Below are 15,481 nucleotides of genomic sequence, written 5' to 3'. Positions count from 1 at the left end.
GCTATAAGCACTTCCTCAAAGAGCTATTGCATTAATATGCCCAGGGACAGTGAGAGTACAAGACAACACTGTTTTGAAGCTGGGGCCACTGAGTACTGCCATGGTGGTGAGGACCTTCCCTTTCAGGGAGTCCTGAACTTGGCTGGGCCCAGCAGCCTGGGGAGCAGGCTATTCTGGTGGTGTTCAGGGCCCTGGGCCCCCTGCCATAGTATCTGGGAGGAACTGACAGGTGTGGAAGTCCTTCAGAGTGGCCTCATTTCTGCCTCTAGGGAGGCAATCTCAAGGTGCAGTGAGATGCACACAGGACCTGGGGTCACACAGGTCTCAGCTTTGTTCTTCACTGGCCCTCACGGCAAGTGAGTCGATCTCAGATCTCTCCAAGTATTCGTAAACTGAAATAATTACTCTCCTTATAGAAGCTAAAGCATAATTTGGATCATGCCACTTCTCTGCTCTTGACCCTCCCTCTAATGTCTTCGCAAAAATAAAACCATTGACCTTACTAAGGCCCACAAGATCTTGCAAGATCTGATACCCTACTACTTCTCCAGCCTCATTTTGTGTGCTGCACATATATCAGCCTCCTTGCTATTTCTCCAACGAGCTGAGCTTTTCCTGTTCTTCTCCTGAATCGTCTTCCCCCAAATGTCTGCATGGATCATCCCCTCCATTCTCATCCTAACCATAATAGCCCCCACCTTACTTTTCCCCATCACCTCCTTGCACTGCTTTAAATTGCCCCACACAACCAGACACCCCTACACACACACACACACACACACACTATATATATGTATTTGCGTATTATGATCTTTTCCTAATGCAATTTAAGTTCCATGATGATAGGAATCCTATCTGTCTTATTCTCTGCCCATGTGCCCAGAATCTAGAAGAGTGCCTGGTACCTGCTAGTAAGCACTCAATAAATATTTGCTGAAAACAGCGAATAATAGGATATACAAAGGGAAGTGTGCTTGCCATATTGCAGGCATGAAGTTGGTATTTAATTAAGGGTAGCACAGGTGGTGGTGTATTATTATTTCCTCCATTCCCTGCATTTCAAGAGGGAATTTCAGTCTTTCTACAGTCCATATGGCTAAGCCTGAGCAGGCCCTAACTACCCCTGCCCAGAGGGCCCAGGGATGAGCTCCTGCTGCCTTCCTGGGGCCTAAGGCTGGCTACACGGCATGTCTCCAGAACACCTAGCATCATGAGGCTAGGGCTATGCTCTCGGTGAGTCAAATCTATACCTCAAAACCCATCATAAATGAACAAATATATTCAGGAAAAAAAAAAGACATAAAGGATAAAGATCAAAATGTTAACCGTGGGAATTTTCCAGTGTCTGGAGCAAGTGTTTTTTTACTTTTACTTTTATAATTAAAAAAAATATATATATATTTTAAAAAGAGAACAATTATTTTTAAAGTACAGATCTACTAGGACAAGGGAAGAGGCAGTGCAACGGAACAATGGGTTTCTAGAGTGATGGAGTATAAGGCTTCCTGAAAGAGCTTCTACACTCACGCTACCTCGGATATTAATCATTTAGATCACTTGGGAATTTGGGGGGACACAAGCTGAAAATGCTGCCTGTTCAGAATGCTACTACTATCTTGAAATGACTTTATTCTGTACTTTTAAAACTTAGTTCTGGGTCAAATTATTAGGCCTTATTGGATAATGAAATCGAGGCCTAGAGGGTATGCATCCTGCTCCCATGCACATAGCAAGTCAGTGGCACAGCTGAAACTAAAACCTAGGTGTCCCGACTCCCGGTTCAGGGTTCCCTGCTAAATTTCCAGTCTACCTCCTGCCCCCAACAGTCTGGGTTTCTAGTTCTTCTGGAAAACAAAAGTCACAGCATTTCCTCGTGGCTGCCCTAAGCTGCTGAGCCTTTCCTGCATCACAGTCCTGCCTGGTCTCCTGCTCACTGCTGCTGGAAGTCAGATATGGACACGGGATTAACTTGATCCTCACATTGATGGGTGTTCTCTCATTTTATAGATATGAACACTGAGTCCCAGAGAGGTTAAGTGACTGCCCAAGCTTATACGGCAATGAAAACGTAGAGATCTCTCCGACCTCGTGGCCCCGAGATACCTCTCGGGAGAGACTAAGTACCTGGAGAGGGACCTACAGCCAAGTGCTGTGCTGCTCTTAAAGCTTTTTTTAGTGGTGAGGGGCCTGGCTCACTTTTAAGCCTGAGGGGAGGTCTTGGGATAGTCCCTGAATGGCCTGAAGCAGGATTCTAGTTCCACCACTTTTAACCAGGGCAGGCTGACTGAGCTTGTCTCCAAGGGCAGAACAAGTAGCTTTTGGGAAGGAAGTGGCTGGGAAGCTGCAGTGCCCAGTTCTTCCCGACTGCCCTCTTCAACAGCCCATCTTCTCACAGTGAGCCCGCTGTCCTGGGCTGTGTTTCTACCTACGAAGCCTTGTGACAACCACCTAGTAGAACAGGACAGGTAGGCACTGCAGCCCACATTCTGTACCTGAGACCCCCAAGGAGTGCAGGGTGTCAGAGACTTGGCCGAGACCACACAGAGAGTTAGTTATGAAACTGGCATTTGAAGAAATGAATGAACAAAGAAACGGAAAAATGAACCATGTCTTCCAGGCCACAGTAATCCTTTTAAAATGCTAATCCCATGATGTCACTCCTATTTAAAAAATGTTGGTTAGTAATCACTCATTTCCACTTCTACCACTCTCAGGCCCCATGTCCACAGGAAAAGTACAACCACTTTTTCATGTAACTCAAGGCTCTCCATTATGGAGCCCCACTTACTTTCATCTCCATGAGGCCCTCTGTGTTCCCACTTCACCCAACTCTTAGCCATCTCTCCAAAATACTAAGCTCTCTCTTGGCTTGGTTGCCTTTGCACAACTGTCCCTCATCTCAGGATTCCTTTCTCCCCTGTAAATTCTTATGAATGCATGGCTAAGAAGCTACCTTTAATAATCAGGAAGGTGGCATTGGATACTAGTTAGGTGCATAGGCTCTAGAGCCAGCCAGCCTGGGTATAGATCCTGGCCTTGCCACTTATTGGCTGTGGTTCCTTAGGCAAGCTACTTAACTTTGCCATGCTTTAGATTCTCCATCTCTAACGTGGGGACGATAATAAGACTTTCTACCTATGCACAAAGAAATTAACACAGCAATCCTGACTCCTACCCTTTGAAAGGTCTGCTTTAAGGCTGGCCCTTGGCTGGTGTCTGAGGTTTCAGGAGGGTTTCTGACATTAACTGGAAAGAATGGCTGACTCACTATGCCTAAACTATTTGTACAAACAATATGGTTTAGGCTGAATACCTGCTTTCCTTCTGGGAATCTATTATGTGGGTACTTGCCAGGCAGAAGGTCCTATGTGACCACCCTCAAGCGAAAATCCTAGGCACTCAGTCTCTAATGAGCTTCCCTGGTTGGAAGCTCATTAGGGCACCCAGAAGTGTTTGTAATGATTGTTACTTGATGCTCCCAAGCAGAGCGAGTCACACTTCCTTTCTGCTCCAAGTACTCCCCCAGTCAGAGCATAATCCAGACTGCCCTGTCTTCATTCATGCATTCGTAGGTCTGCCTCCTTCACTGGACTGTAAGCTTCTTATATGGCTTATATACCTTAGACATGTCTGTGAATGAATCAACAAATGACAAGGATGACTGTCCATCCCAACTCTTTACAATGCCCAGGGGTTGCCCTGGTCCATCAGAAGTTCCTGTGTGCCATTCTGGGAACCACACTAGGGTTGGATTGGCAGTCACCAGGATGGACTCCCATCCTTGAAGGAGAGCAGGGTTGTTCCTCAAATTGAGCATGATCCTAAAATGGGCCCCAGGCTCCCAAAGCAGGCCTGAGATAAGATGAGCTTGAGTCAAGGTCTGGCAGCTTTCTGCTCTGGCTTCCCCTTCAGCAGACAGGAGCCTGATGGGTTATTAATCAGATAGTCCCTGGGAAATCAATTAAGTGTCTGATGCTGCAGAGTGTGAACAAAGTGGGTCAGGGTTTAGGGGATCCTGAATAAACACATGGCTTCCACCAGAATGGACCAAGGTTGCACCTACAAGTGGCCCCAGCTTTAGAGAGCACAAGGAGGCCTAGTTTCCTCCCTTGGGGACCCAGTTACCCTTGGGAAGTGCCACAGCCACAGAAGAAATGGAGAAGAGAGTGGGCTAACCAAGCCCTCTCTCCCCCTGATCCCTCTGCTAGCCTTTCTTTTCCTGCCAGCATGAAATCTAAATCCCTTCTGGTCATTCTACCAGCTGTTATGGTATTTGTTCAGCTATTTATTTTAGTCCCTCAACTATACTCAGTTTGACAATTAGGGAAGGGCCTGTGACGGTTTCTCTGGCACCAAGAGGCTCCCTAATCTGGTGGGGCAAGGCAAAGCTACTTAGGACAACTATCTCAAATAGGCCCTGCTCTCTTGGGCGTCTCAGCCTCTGTTCATACTGTGCCTCTCCAGGCCTCTCCACCTGCCCTCCCCTTCCTCTGCACCTCGCCATCTCCATCTGGAACTACTGCTTGCTTTTCAGCTCTCATTCCTTTGTTCCATCATTCATTAATTCATCTGTGTATTAATATTTATCAAGCACCCACCAGGATGCTATTGTGTACTGGGGATCCTGAGGTAATTAAAACATTCCCTGTGCATACCTCTATTATAGCACCTATCCTACTGCAAGTCTGTTCTCTAAAATGCCTTACCAAAATAGATAGATAGATAGATAGATAGATAGATAGATAGATAGATAAAATGCCTTAACTGCTGGGCACACAGCAGGCATTCAGTGAATATTTAATGAACAATAAAGTACTACATGATAAATAGTTGAGTCTGACTGTGTCCTAAGCCATTTTCATACATTATTTTATGTAATTGCTACACAAGCTTTATGAGGCACTTCTGGTGGACTGGGTCGACCATGGTTACAAATTCTTGGAGACTTCTCTCTTTGAGAAGTAAAGTCTGCCAGCTCTCCCTTTGAAGCTGACTGGCCTATGACCACTTTGACCAACAGAATATGGAGGAAGTGACACTATGCCATTTTCAGGCTGAGGATCAATGGCTTCTGTCTCTGCCATAGAAGACCAAGCCACTGAGCATGAAGTACAATTTCCTGCTGGCAAGACCATGTGGAGAGGTCCTGAGACCTCATTAGAGGGAGAGGGGCGTCATTGAGCCCAGCTTTCTAGTCATTTCCCCCAAAGTATCAGGCATGTGAGTAAAACCATCTTGGATGCTTCAGACTGGGTCAGCCAACAGCTAAGCACAACTGGCTGACCTCAGATGATACCACCAGGAGCAGAGGAGTAGCCCAGCTGAGTGCTTCTTGGACTCCCGTCTCTCACTGTGAAGTATAATCAACTGTAGTTTTTTAAGCCACTAAGTTTTGGAGTAGATTTGTTTTTTTTGTTTTTGTTTTTGTTTTTAAATGTAGATACAAATAAGCAGAACAGGAAGTTACTAATATTTTCTCCACTTGAGAGATGAAGAAATTTCAGGTCTAGGTTAACAGCTAGTGAGCACTGGAGTGGGAGTTTGAGCACAGGACACATCTGACCCTAAAACCTGAGCTTCAAACAACTTGCTACAGTGAACGCATCATCATTTATATCCTCAGAACATCAGGGTCAAACTTACTTCTCCAAACTAGAGAAGAGGTACAACCTACTACTTGGTCTCAACTCTTCTGGTGAGTACGGGCCCAATAAATACTTTTGAATGACTTTTTTTTTAATTCACAGCATTGGTATGGGAAGCAGATATACATGAGGAAAAAGGGGAAATAGTTTTTATAGTATGTCCTGAATGTCAGGCACTGTGTTGTGTGCTTCTCACATGATATTTCATTTCCTTCCTCTTGATCTGAGAGGCATGCATTCTTGTCCCCATTTTCAGATGGGGAAATCAAGGTTCAGGGATGTTAGGGAACTTGCTCAGCTAGTAAGTGTTAAATCCAAGATAGGAATCCAAGTCCATCTGACTCTAAAACCCACATTCTTCCCACCTCACCAAACTGGTCAAAATTACTTGTGATTCTATCTGCCAAACTTGGCACTGATCCCTCTTATACTGCACCTTGTTGGTTTTTTCTATCGGCCACTGAAGTTCAGTATTAAGATCCAGAATTCTATAGTGGGCACCTTTCCCAGTTTTAGGCCATCTTTAGAGACACAGAACTCTAGGGTCACAGAGGAAGTCTATTTCAAACATTTCATCTGGGTCTCAAGAGTAAGTAGGACTTTGCCAGACTAAGAAGTGAGGAGGAGGGCAACTCTGGTAGAGAGCTGTGCAAGAGCACGTGCAAAGGGACCAAGGTATGAAGAGGATGAGGATTTGGGGGAAGGATGATAAATACATATATATGTTCACTTACATATATACGTGAAAAGTCTTATAAGTAATTATGTTATGCATATGTATGGATATGTATATAAGATAGTATGTATGAATATATGTCATCACGTTAATAATCGTTACCATTTAGTGATAGATACGAGTGATTTTCTTTTTTTGCTTATTTCTACTTCCTAACTGTTCTACAAAATATTTATCATTTGAGTAATAAAGTATAAGGAAAAAGTAATCAAAGTTCCATGTGGTTTTAGCAATGGGTGTGGGAGGATACAGGGTCAGATGAGGACTGGATGGTGAGGCAAGAGAGGTTAGCTAGGACCACTTTGCATCTCAAACTAACCAACAGGAAAATGTTCTTGTGCTTGTCCTCTATCTACTGTTCCCTCGAAAAGCCCGGAGAATGACCTTTGATCCCAAGTGAGAAAAATGAACATCCAAGCAAAGGGAGAGGCTACCATATTCCATGCAGAGAATCAGAACCATTGATTATTTGCTAGCTTCTTTCAGCTATGCACAGTCATTCAATAAGCACATTGAAAATAATGGAGGTCTGATTAAGCTACTTTGGGTGGGACGACATATCATAATGATCCGACTTAGTCACTGATGACAGCAAAGGAGGCAAATAGGGAAAAGTCACGCATGATTTTTAAAGGATATCAACAAAAACAATATTAAGAGACGGGGTAGGGCAGGTTGGGCTGCATCTATGAGAACTTTGCTTTTGGAAAAATGATTCTACAGGAGTAAACTGGTGGAAAAAGATGTTTTCTCTCACTGGCTCCCACAGGCTCCATGTGCAAATATCATAGTCATGTGCCAGGCAGAGTCAGATGGGTATACTTTCCATGTATAAATTTCACTTCCTTAAATATGGTATGGTTTTTGTCTGCCCTAGAGACAAGGAGCAGGAGTTTGAGATATGTCTGTTTCCTACTACTTTGAGAAATAGGGTAGAAGATTAAGAGGTTCCAACTGTGCCAGGCTAGGATACTTCATCTTCAGTTCAGAGAAAGCAAAGGAAGAACAGGTCCCCCAAAGTCAACAATGCTTACCTCAGAGGGGTAGGCATACGGGTAAATCTAATTTTCGTCTTTACATCTCTCTGCATTTTCTCCAGTGAGTTTTTATAATCATAAAAAAATTTCCATTTTGGAAAAATAGTGGTGAATCAGAGGGAAGGAGACAGCTGCAGAACTGAAACTGACTGAAGTCCCTGAACTGAAGGAAGTATTCCACGAGGTTACAGGAAGAAAGAGATGGAGGGGTCCAGGCTAGGAGAGACCTGGAGAAGGTGGGGCAGTGTAGAGAAATAGCACTGCACACTGAGTCAGGCAACCCAGGCTCGGATCTTAGCTGTATATTGTCTGCTTCCTGCTTCAGTGACCTGAGCTAGTCACTGACCCTCTCTGATTCTCAGCTTATAACTCCCAAATGGGATCATGGTAATAAACACTCCCTTCATTGAGTTGTGAGAGCTACATCTTATCACAAGTATGAAAGCCCCTGTAACCAAAAGCTTATGTACCAATGTTAGGGATCCTTAGGGCTTTGAGTATAAAGAGGGTAGGCCAGCAGAGGGGAGTGGCGAGAAGAGGAGTGGAGGAGGGAAAAGAGCATTCACTGAGCACCCACCGCAGACCAGGCAGGCCCCATGCCAGGCAAAGAGTGACCGAATCACAGTAGAGAAAGTGGGAGATGTGGGCCCAAATCACTGACTGAGAGCCTGCTCTCTGCCACATACCTACAGCCACCTTTGCACACATCGGCGCTCATACACTTTTACGCCAGCCCTCTCCAGCCAGCGGCGCTCCATTGTGTAGACAAGGAGAGCGAGGCACAGAGAGGTTCGGCAGCTTGATCAAGGCCATACCTTTTTTTGGTACGTAGCAGGCTAGCCCTGGACCTGGGGGCTGTTCTATGGAAAGCCAATGTTCTTTCTGCCCTACTTCCATCCCATGATCCTTCTCTCTGGCAGCCAGGGAGCCGCATCCCTAAGCTGTGTACCTGATCCCAGCTTCCTAGGCCAGGGTAGGTGGTGGACACACAGAAGGGCCGCACCAGAGCCGTGAGGTCTCCGCCTGGCCACCCCTCCAGCCACTGGGCCGCCCTCTGGCCGCCCGTTGCAGCCTTGGCCCCAGCCCGCCCGCCGGCCCCGCACCTGGTCTCCAGAGGGATGTTGCTGTTGAGCAGCCAGTTGTCCTGGGCGTGGGCGGGCTCCTGCACGCCGCCGGCAGGGGGCTCTCCAGAGAGCGAGTGGTCCGTGGGGGCTGGGCTGGGGTTGCTCCTGGGAGTGAAGTTGCCGCGGTTCAGGGAGTTAATGGAGGCCGCGTGGTGCTGGTTGGGGGTGTGGGCGTGCGAGAGTGGCGGCGGCGGTGTCCGGAGCCGCGAGTGGTTCTGCAGGCCGCCGGGGTGATCTAGGGCACAAACACGCACGGTCAGCGGACGGCACCTGGCACTGCTGGGGCTTGAGGCCCGCACGACGGCCAAACGAGAGGAGATAGGTGGTCCACTGGCACTGGCAAATCATACGTATTAGTAATGCGTTCGGTTGATATTGACTCAACAGGTGTTTATTGGGCACCTACTGTTCTAGATGCTGGGGGTACGTCAAGGAGCAAAACAGACAAAACCCGTTCCCATGGAGCTTAAATTCTAGTAAGAGACAAGAAACAAGATTTAAAAAATGACTAGACTCTTATGGCAACAACTTCACATTGTTTCTTCACATTCTATATGATACTTTTGGGGTGGTGGTTTTCCAAGTGTGGTCTGGGACCAACAGCTTCAACTTCACCTAAGAATTTGTCAAAATGAAAATTTCTCAGGGTCCTGCCCACTCTTGGGTGGGGCCCAGCAGTCTGATTTCACAAAATCCCCGGGGTGATTCTGAGATGGTGATAGATCTGAGAACACATAAAGCCAGAAAGGGGCCTAAGGCCTGTGTATATGGGGGCAGTGGTGAAATTTTATAGAGTGGTGAAATTTTCGGCTAGGTGGCCTATGATGGACTCAGGGAGAGGTAAATTTTGGGTAAAGGGAGTGAGGATAATGAAAAGCTACCCAGGGGTTATTAAGAAACACCATTAACATTAATTGAGCACTTACTATGTGTCGGGCACTATTCGAAGTCCTCTACATGTTAAAATTCAGCTAATCTTCACAACCCACTACAGAGCGGGTACTGTTTTTATCCTTATTTTACAGATGAGGGAATTAAGATAAATAATTTATTCCCTTCAACTACTCGAAGCAATAGATATTATCACCAAACTTATAGATGACAAACTTAGACTAAGAGCAGGTAAGTAAAGTGCCCAAGGGCACATAGCTAAGTGGATGTCATTTACAAAAAAATCAAGTAAAGCTCTAGTGATGCCACAAATGGGGCAAGTCCTAGAGGTAAATCTTAACCACCATCCACCTAAGCCATACTCACAGAAAGCCTGGTCTTTGGAAACTGAGGATATTATGGGGGTGAAGAAGTCAAGAAACTGATTTTACTCCAGATTCTGCCACGCAGTAACCACATGACCATTGCTACGGACTGCATGTTTGTGTCCCTCCAATATTTATATGTTGAAGCCCTAACCCCCAATGCGATAGTAGTTGGCAGTGGGGCTTGGGCAGTAATCGGGTTTAGATCAGGATGTGAGGGTGGAGTCCTCATGATGGGAACAGTGCCCTCATAAGAGGATACCAGAGAGGTAGCTCTCTTCCCACCATGTGAGAATACAGTAAGAAGGTGACTGACAGTCTGTGAACAGGAAGAGGGCCCCACCAGATGCCAAATATATCATCACCTTGATCTTGGACTTCCCAGCCTTCAGAACTTGTGAAAAAATAATAGTTTGTCGTTTAAGCCACCCAGTCTAAGGCACTATGTCAGAGCAGCCCATGCTAAGACAGAAATTGGTTCTGAGAAGTGGGGTGACACTGTAACAAATATCTAAAAATGGGATATGGTTTTGGAACTGGCTAATGGGTAGAGTCTGGAAGAGTTCTGAGGTACAGGCTAGAAAAAGTCTAAATTGCCATGAAGGAAGGGACTGTGAGAGCTCATAAATAGAACAGCACTGGAGAGAAAGCATTCGTCTTCTTGGAGAATACATAAATAATTATGTACAAAATGTTGGTAGAAATATGGACATTAAGGCAATCCTGTTGAGGTCTCAGAAAGAAATGAGGATTACATTATTGGACAGTGGAGAAAAGGTGATCCTTGTTATAAAGTGGTAAAGAACTTGGCTGAATTGTATTTATGTTCTAGTGTTTTGTGGAAGGTGGAAATTGTGAGCAATGAAATTGGATATTTCTCTGAGGAGATTTCTAAGCCAAGTGTTACAGGAGTGGCTTGGTTCCTCCTGGCTGCTTACAGTAAAATACGAGAAGTGAGAAATGATTGAAGAAAGAATTGGTAAGCAAAAAGAAACCATAACTTAAAAGATCTGAAAAATTCTAAGCCTATTCATATTGCAAAAAATGAGAAAGCATGCATGGAAGAGAACCCCAAGGATGTGGCTGACTGACCACTTGATAAAGAGATTCATATGGGTGTCAACCACGGACCTAATCAGCCATCCCAGAAGAAACACTGTCAGTTTGAACCGAAGGACACAAAGATGGAATGAAGGACAGCTGTTGGATTTCTTAGACTCTACAGGACAGGATGACAAAGCTACTAGGCTGCAAATTTGCACTATTCTTTAAGAAAAAGAAAGACTAGCCTGAGGGTGATTGAGAGATCATCAGGGCCACTGCCTTGGTTTCGATACCAAAGACTAAGATAATTTGTGTCACTTAACCTCTTTGAGCCCCAGTGTTCTCATCTGTAAAATGGGGAAAGAATTCGTTAAGAGACTTACAGAGCTACAGTGATATCGAATCAGGCAATTGATGGGAAGGATATATTTCTGAAGTTCACAGTTTACAAAGTACTCTACTTTATTAGTCCCCCCCCCCCCCGAGAATCCTACATTTCATAGAGGAGACTGAGAGTCAGTGAGTACAGGGTCCAAACCAAGGCAGCTGTGATGTTCCAAAGCCTGTGCTCTTCCTTGGCCCAGGAGCCCACTTTCTGGAAACCATCAAGCTCAGTTAAATGTGAGGCACCATTACTGTTAGGGCTATTTTTAGTGTAAGATGCATTACTCTTTGCTTTTTAGGTAACTCAATCTTTTATGCCAGTGAATTACAAAGCAAATCTGGTGGGAGTGGTGCGGGGGGAGGTTAGGAGTAGAAATAAAAGAACCAGAAACCTATCAGAGCAATAACCTCCTTCGTACAAACTACTTTCAAGATAAGGCCCACAGGGTGTCTACAAAGCCCTTCAGAATTTGATCCACATCTGACCTTCCAGCATCATCTCTTATAGGCTCCCTCTTTGTACCCTCCACTTTGGCCACACTTTCCTCTAGAGGAGAAAGATTCGTGGCAGCTCCATAGCTGAAATCTCAACTCCAATGAAGATGGTCCCCAGGAAGGCCACAAAATGTGGATGGCATCCTCTAAAGATGTGCCATGCTGTGGTCCTGGACCAAAAGAGAGCCAGCAGGATGCCCTTTGACAGGAGAGGAGAGGAGCCAGCAGAAGAGGCAGGAGGTCCCACTCAGGAAACAGCTTTGGACCAGGCAGAAGGCAAGAATATGCAGGGTCATTTGTTTTGTCCCGCTGTCCTCGGGCAGCACTTTAATGGAGACATTTGGAGCCTGGGACAGAAGCCAGAAGCAGAAGTGGCCTCCTGGGATAACTGAGTGTCCCCCCTACGCCTGGCCCTTCAGGCTGCTTACTGGCTGATATCCAGGGCACTAGAGCAGAGAGAACTGGACCACTAATGTCCGATGGTTATCAGGAGGTCAGCGGAAAAGAGTGAACTAGTCCTTGCTCCTGACTCTGCACTAGGAGTTCACTTCCTTGTGACATTTTACCTAACTGATATTAATAGCTGCTGCCATGTATTTGAGCACCTACTACATGTACTTTCATGGCCTTACCTTTTCTAATGCTCACTACAACCCCTAGAGGGCAGTATTATCATTCCCATTTTACAGATGAGGGAGCTGAGGTTCACAAAACTAATGAGTGGTCCATATTAATTCAAAGTCTGAATTTTGTCTACCAAACCATTGTGCTTCAGTATAAAACACTGACACGTGCTTCACTGTTTTAGTTCATGACCAAAGGCAGGAAAAAGACCCTCAGTGCAGACAGCAAGCATCTGAGGTTTGGGTCTTGACAGGCTGACCTGTAAGCCTAGATGTCTGCTTTGTAACTAAGTGGAGACACCAGGCTCTGGCTTGATAACTATCAGGAAGAACCGCTAAGAGTCCTGAAATGATGAGATTTCAGATCTAAAAATCTAACTTCTAAAAGGAAATTCTTCTATGGGGACAAGGAATGGCCTGGTTCCAAAGCCTCTCTAGTTTTTGAAGTTCACTTGCCACCCCCTCCAGAAAGCCTCCCTTGATCTACCCTCCCCAAAATTCTTTTTTCTTCCATTGAATAATGCTCATAACCTAGACAGTAGGTAACCTGAACTGCTCACATTTCCTTTTCCCACAGAGCTTGCATACATACTTAGCTCCCTATCTTGCTTCCCCTGGTAGGTATAAAAATTCATATCCCTTCTGTGCTGGTGAGCAAAGATCCTAGAATGGAGCAGATACTCAGTATAGACATACTGAGTGCCTTGCTCATGTGTGTGGCCAGGCCAGTCTGTCCAGGAGGGTAAGTCTGGTGTGGAGAATATTTGTGTGCAAAAAATGATAGCAGACTAACCTGGACTCTCTGGACCTACTTACTTACTTACCTGGAACTAGAGTTCCAGATGCTTCACCTGGGTTCTTTGTTTCCCTTCCCTCATCCCTTCTATTATGAGAATGACTGAAAAGGGGACCTTGAATTTCTCCAGGTTCCCAAGGGAAAGGCTCTGTGTTTTGGGACTCAACTCAGCAACCCCCCAAAAGAGATATGACCATCCCAAGGGGCAATTGTTCCCCTGGTCTGATGGAGTCTTCTTTCTGCTTCTATGGACATAAGGAGAGAAGGCAGAGGGGAGAGGCGATACAGGGGCCTTCTTTTCTCACCTTCATTCTTCCCCATTTCTACTCCCTTCTTTAAAGGGAACCTCAGAACCAGTTTACTCATTCAGCATGCACTATGTGCCCGTTCCGTGCCAGATAGTAAAAACCGACTGTTGGGTGTAGAACAATGAATGAGAGAGAGATGGCCTAAGAGAGAAGCGCTCTTCTGGTATCTTATTCTGTGGCTGGGTGGCCTCCAACAACTTGCTTTACATCCTTGGTCATTGGTCTCTGCATCTGTGAAAGGATGTACACATTTCTACGTCACCACTTTCTGGAGGATGAAAGCGATGTCCTTTGTTCAAAGGTACACAGTAGTCTCCTACTGTGCCCTGAGGGGAAGGGCACATATGCCATTCATCTCCATAACCACAGTAAATATTTATGGAATGTGGGGGAGAGGACAGCCAATGAGGTAGGTGGACTTCTTGCTTGTACAAGCAATGGCTTCTCTCCTGCTACCTGGGAGTAAGCACTGGTACATTTGCAAAGCTGTGCTGTAAATTCCAATTTACACTTTCTTCTCGCAGATACTGCCACGAAGTGTATCTCTGAATTAAGCTCAAATGTGAGTCATTTTACCGTTATACTGCATACCTTTGTCAGTAAAGGCTACTCGCTTATCTGAGTTTTGCAAGCCTGGTTTTCCAGGACTTTTTTTTTTTTTTTTTGCTTCCTACAAGTTGTCAGATATATTTGCAGTTGCTAGTTCCTGCTAATATCTTATACATTTTTCATCTTATATGCATAGAAATCCTGAACACTAAAACCTCTGGGCTGCATCTCCCTGAACTGGCATCACAGTGAGGGTTCTTCAGAGTGCTCAGAGCAATAGGCAATAGGAAGAGCCTAGGCTTTGGCATCAGACAGCTTTGAGTTCAAGTTTTAGCTTTGCCACTTATAAGCTGTGTGACCTGAATCAAGTTACTTGACTTCTCTGGAACTTCGGTTTTCTTATCACTAAATGGAGATGCTGCCCACCCCCAGGACTGTTATGAGAAGTAAACGTGATAATGTATGTAAGGTGCTTAGCACAGTGCCTGACATATGGAAATTTAAAAAAATGGTAATTACTACATCCACAGTCATGCTAAAGCCATGCTGAATGAATAAACTGTAAAGTGCTAAATCCTCGCTAAGATGATCATTCTACAGCATTTACAATAGGGGCTCCAAAGCAAAAGACCGTGAGAAAGAACAGGAAAATATCTAACAGAACTGTGGTACCCCTTTTATTACAGCCAAATCTCACTCTGGACAACCCGTTGGCTTCTGGGAGCCCTGGTCTCGGGAGGGTGCTTATGGCTCAACATGTAGATCAGAACCGATGAGAATGGCTGCTGCAGCCTGACACTCAGAACAAAACTGAACACATGGGGTCTCCACGTCCTCAGAGATGAGGGCTCTTTCTGCATTAGATAAGCATTTCAGAGCAAACTAGGCGCTGCTCTGTCCTGGGTTCAAGGAGCACCCTACGAAGAGGGTCCATGAGGTCATTCAATCAGCAATACTAAACAGCCCCCTCTTGTGTGCAGGTACTTGAGTTTTAAGAGGGGGATGAGCCCCAGCCTTGGCGACTCACCAGTGTTTGGGAGACAGATGTTAAAGGGGGAAACAAGAGCAGAGCTCAGGAATCTCATAAACCTAGGGTCAGCCTTGGCTTTGTGTGTGACAAACTACATAAGTTGGGGAAAGTCACTTCACTTCTCTTAATTTCTCACCTATAAAATGAGTATATAATAGTAACATAATAAAATGAAGAGGAGGAAGAAGGGGCTACCATAGATTGAATACACAGAGATCCAGAGATGAAACAAATATGATCCCTGACTTTGAGTTGCTCATAGTCTTATAAAAATAGGAGAGATACCAATAGATACCGACGTAAAATGGTAATTATGAAGAAATAATAATAGCTAACGTTTACTGAGTATTTGTTATGTTACTGGCTCTAAGTCCTTTACTTATTTAAATCCTTATAACAACTCTATAAGGAGGTGTTATTATTATTCCCTATTTTGTAGATGAGGAAACTAAGG

The 15,481-nt window shown here is 45.1% G+C and overlaps 1 protein-coding gene across 13 annotated transcripts in view; it reads right to left on the bottom strand.

Annotated features, from left to right (window-relative positions):
* Window positions 1-15,481, bottom strand: part of TENM4 (teneurin transmembrane protein 4) — a 690,656-nt gene that overhangs the window by 208,279 nt on the left and 466,896 nt on the right. For all 13 annotated transcript variants that reach the window (XM_016161403.2, XM_016161409.2, XM_016161404.2 and 10 more), the window contains one exon: window positions 8,522-8,777. In XM_016161403.2, coding sequence (XP_016016889.2) covers window positions 8,522-8,777 — 256 coding nt within the window. The remainder of the gene's footprint in view (window positions 1-8,521; window positions 8,778-15,481) is intronic.

This window comes from Rousettus aegyptiacus, unplaced genomic scaffold (genome assembly GCF_014176215.1).
Source record: "Rousettus aegyptiacus isolate mRouAeg1 unplaced genomic scaffold, mRouAeg1.p scaffold_m13_p_5, whole genome shotgun sequence".
In the NCBI taxonomy this organism is placed as follows: domain Eukaryota; kingdom Metazoa; phylum Chordata; class Mammalia; order Chiroptera; family Pteropodidae; genus Rousettus; species Rousettus aegyptiacus.
The sequence above is the reverse complement of the archived record's forward strand: the minus strand, read 5'-3'. Positions and strand labels throughout refer to the sequence as shown.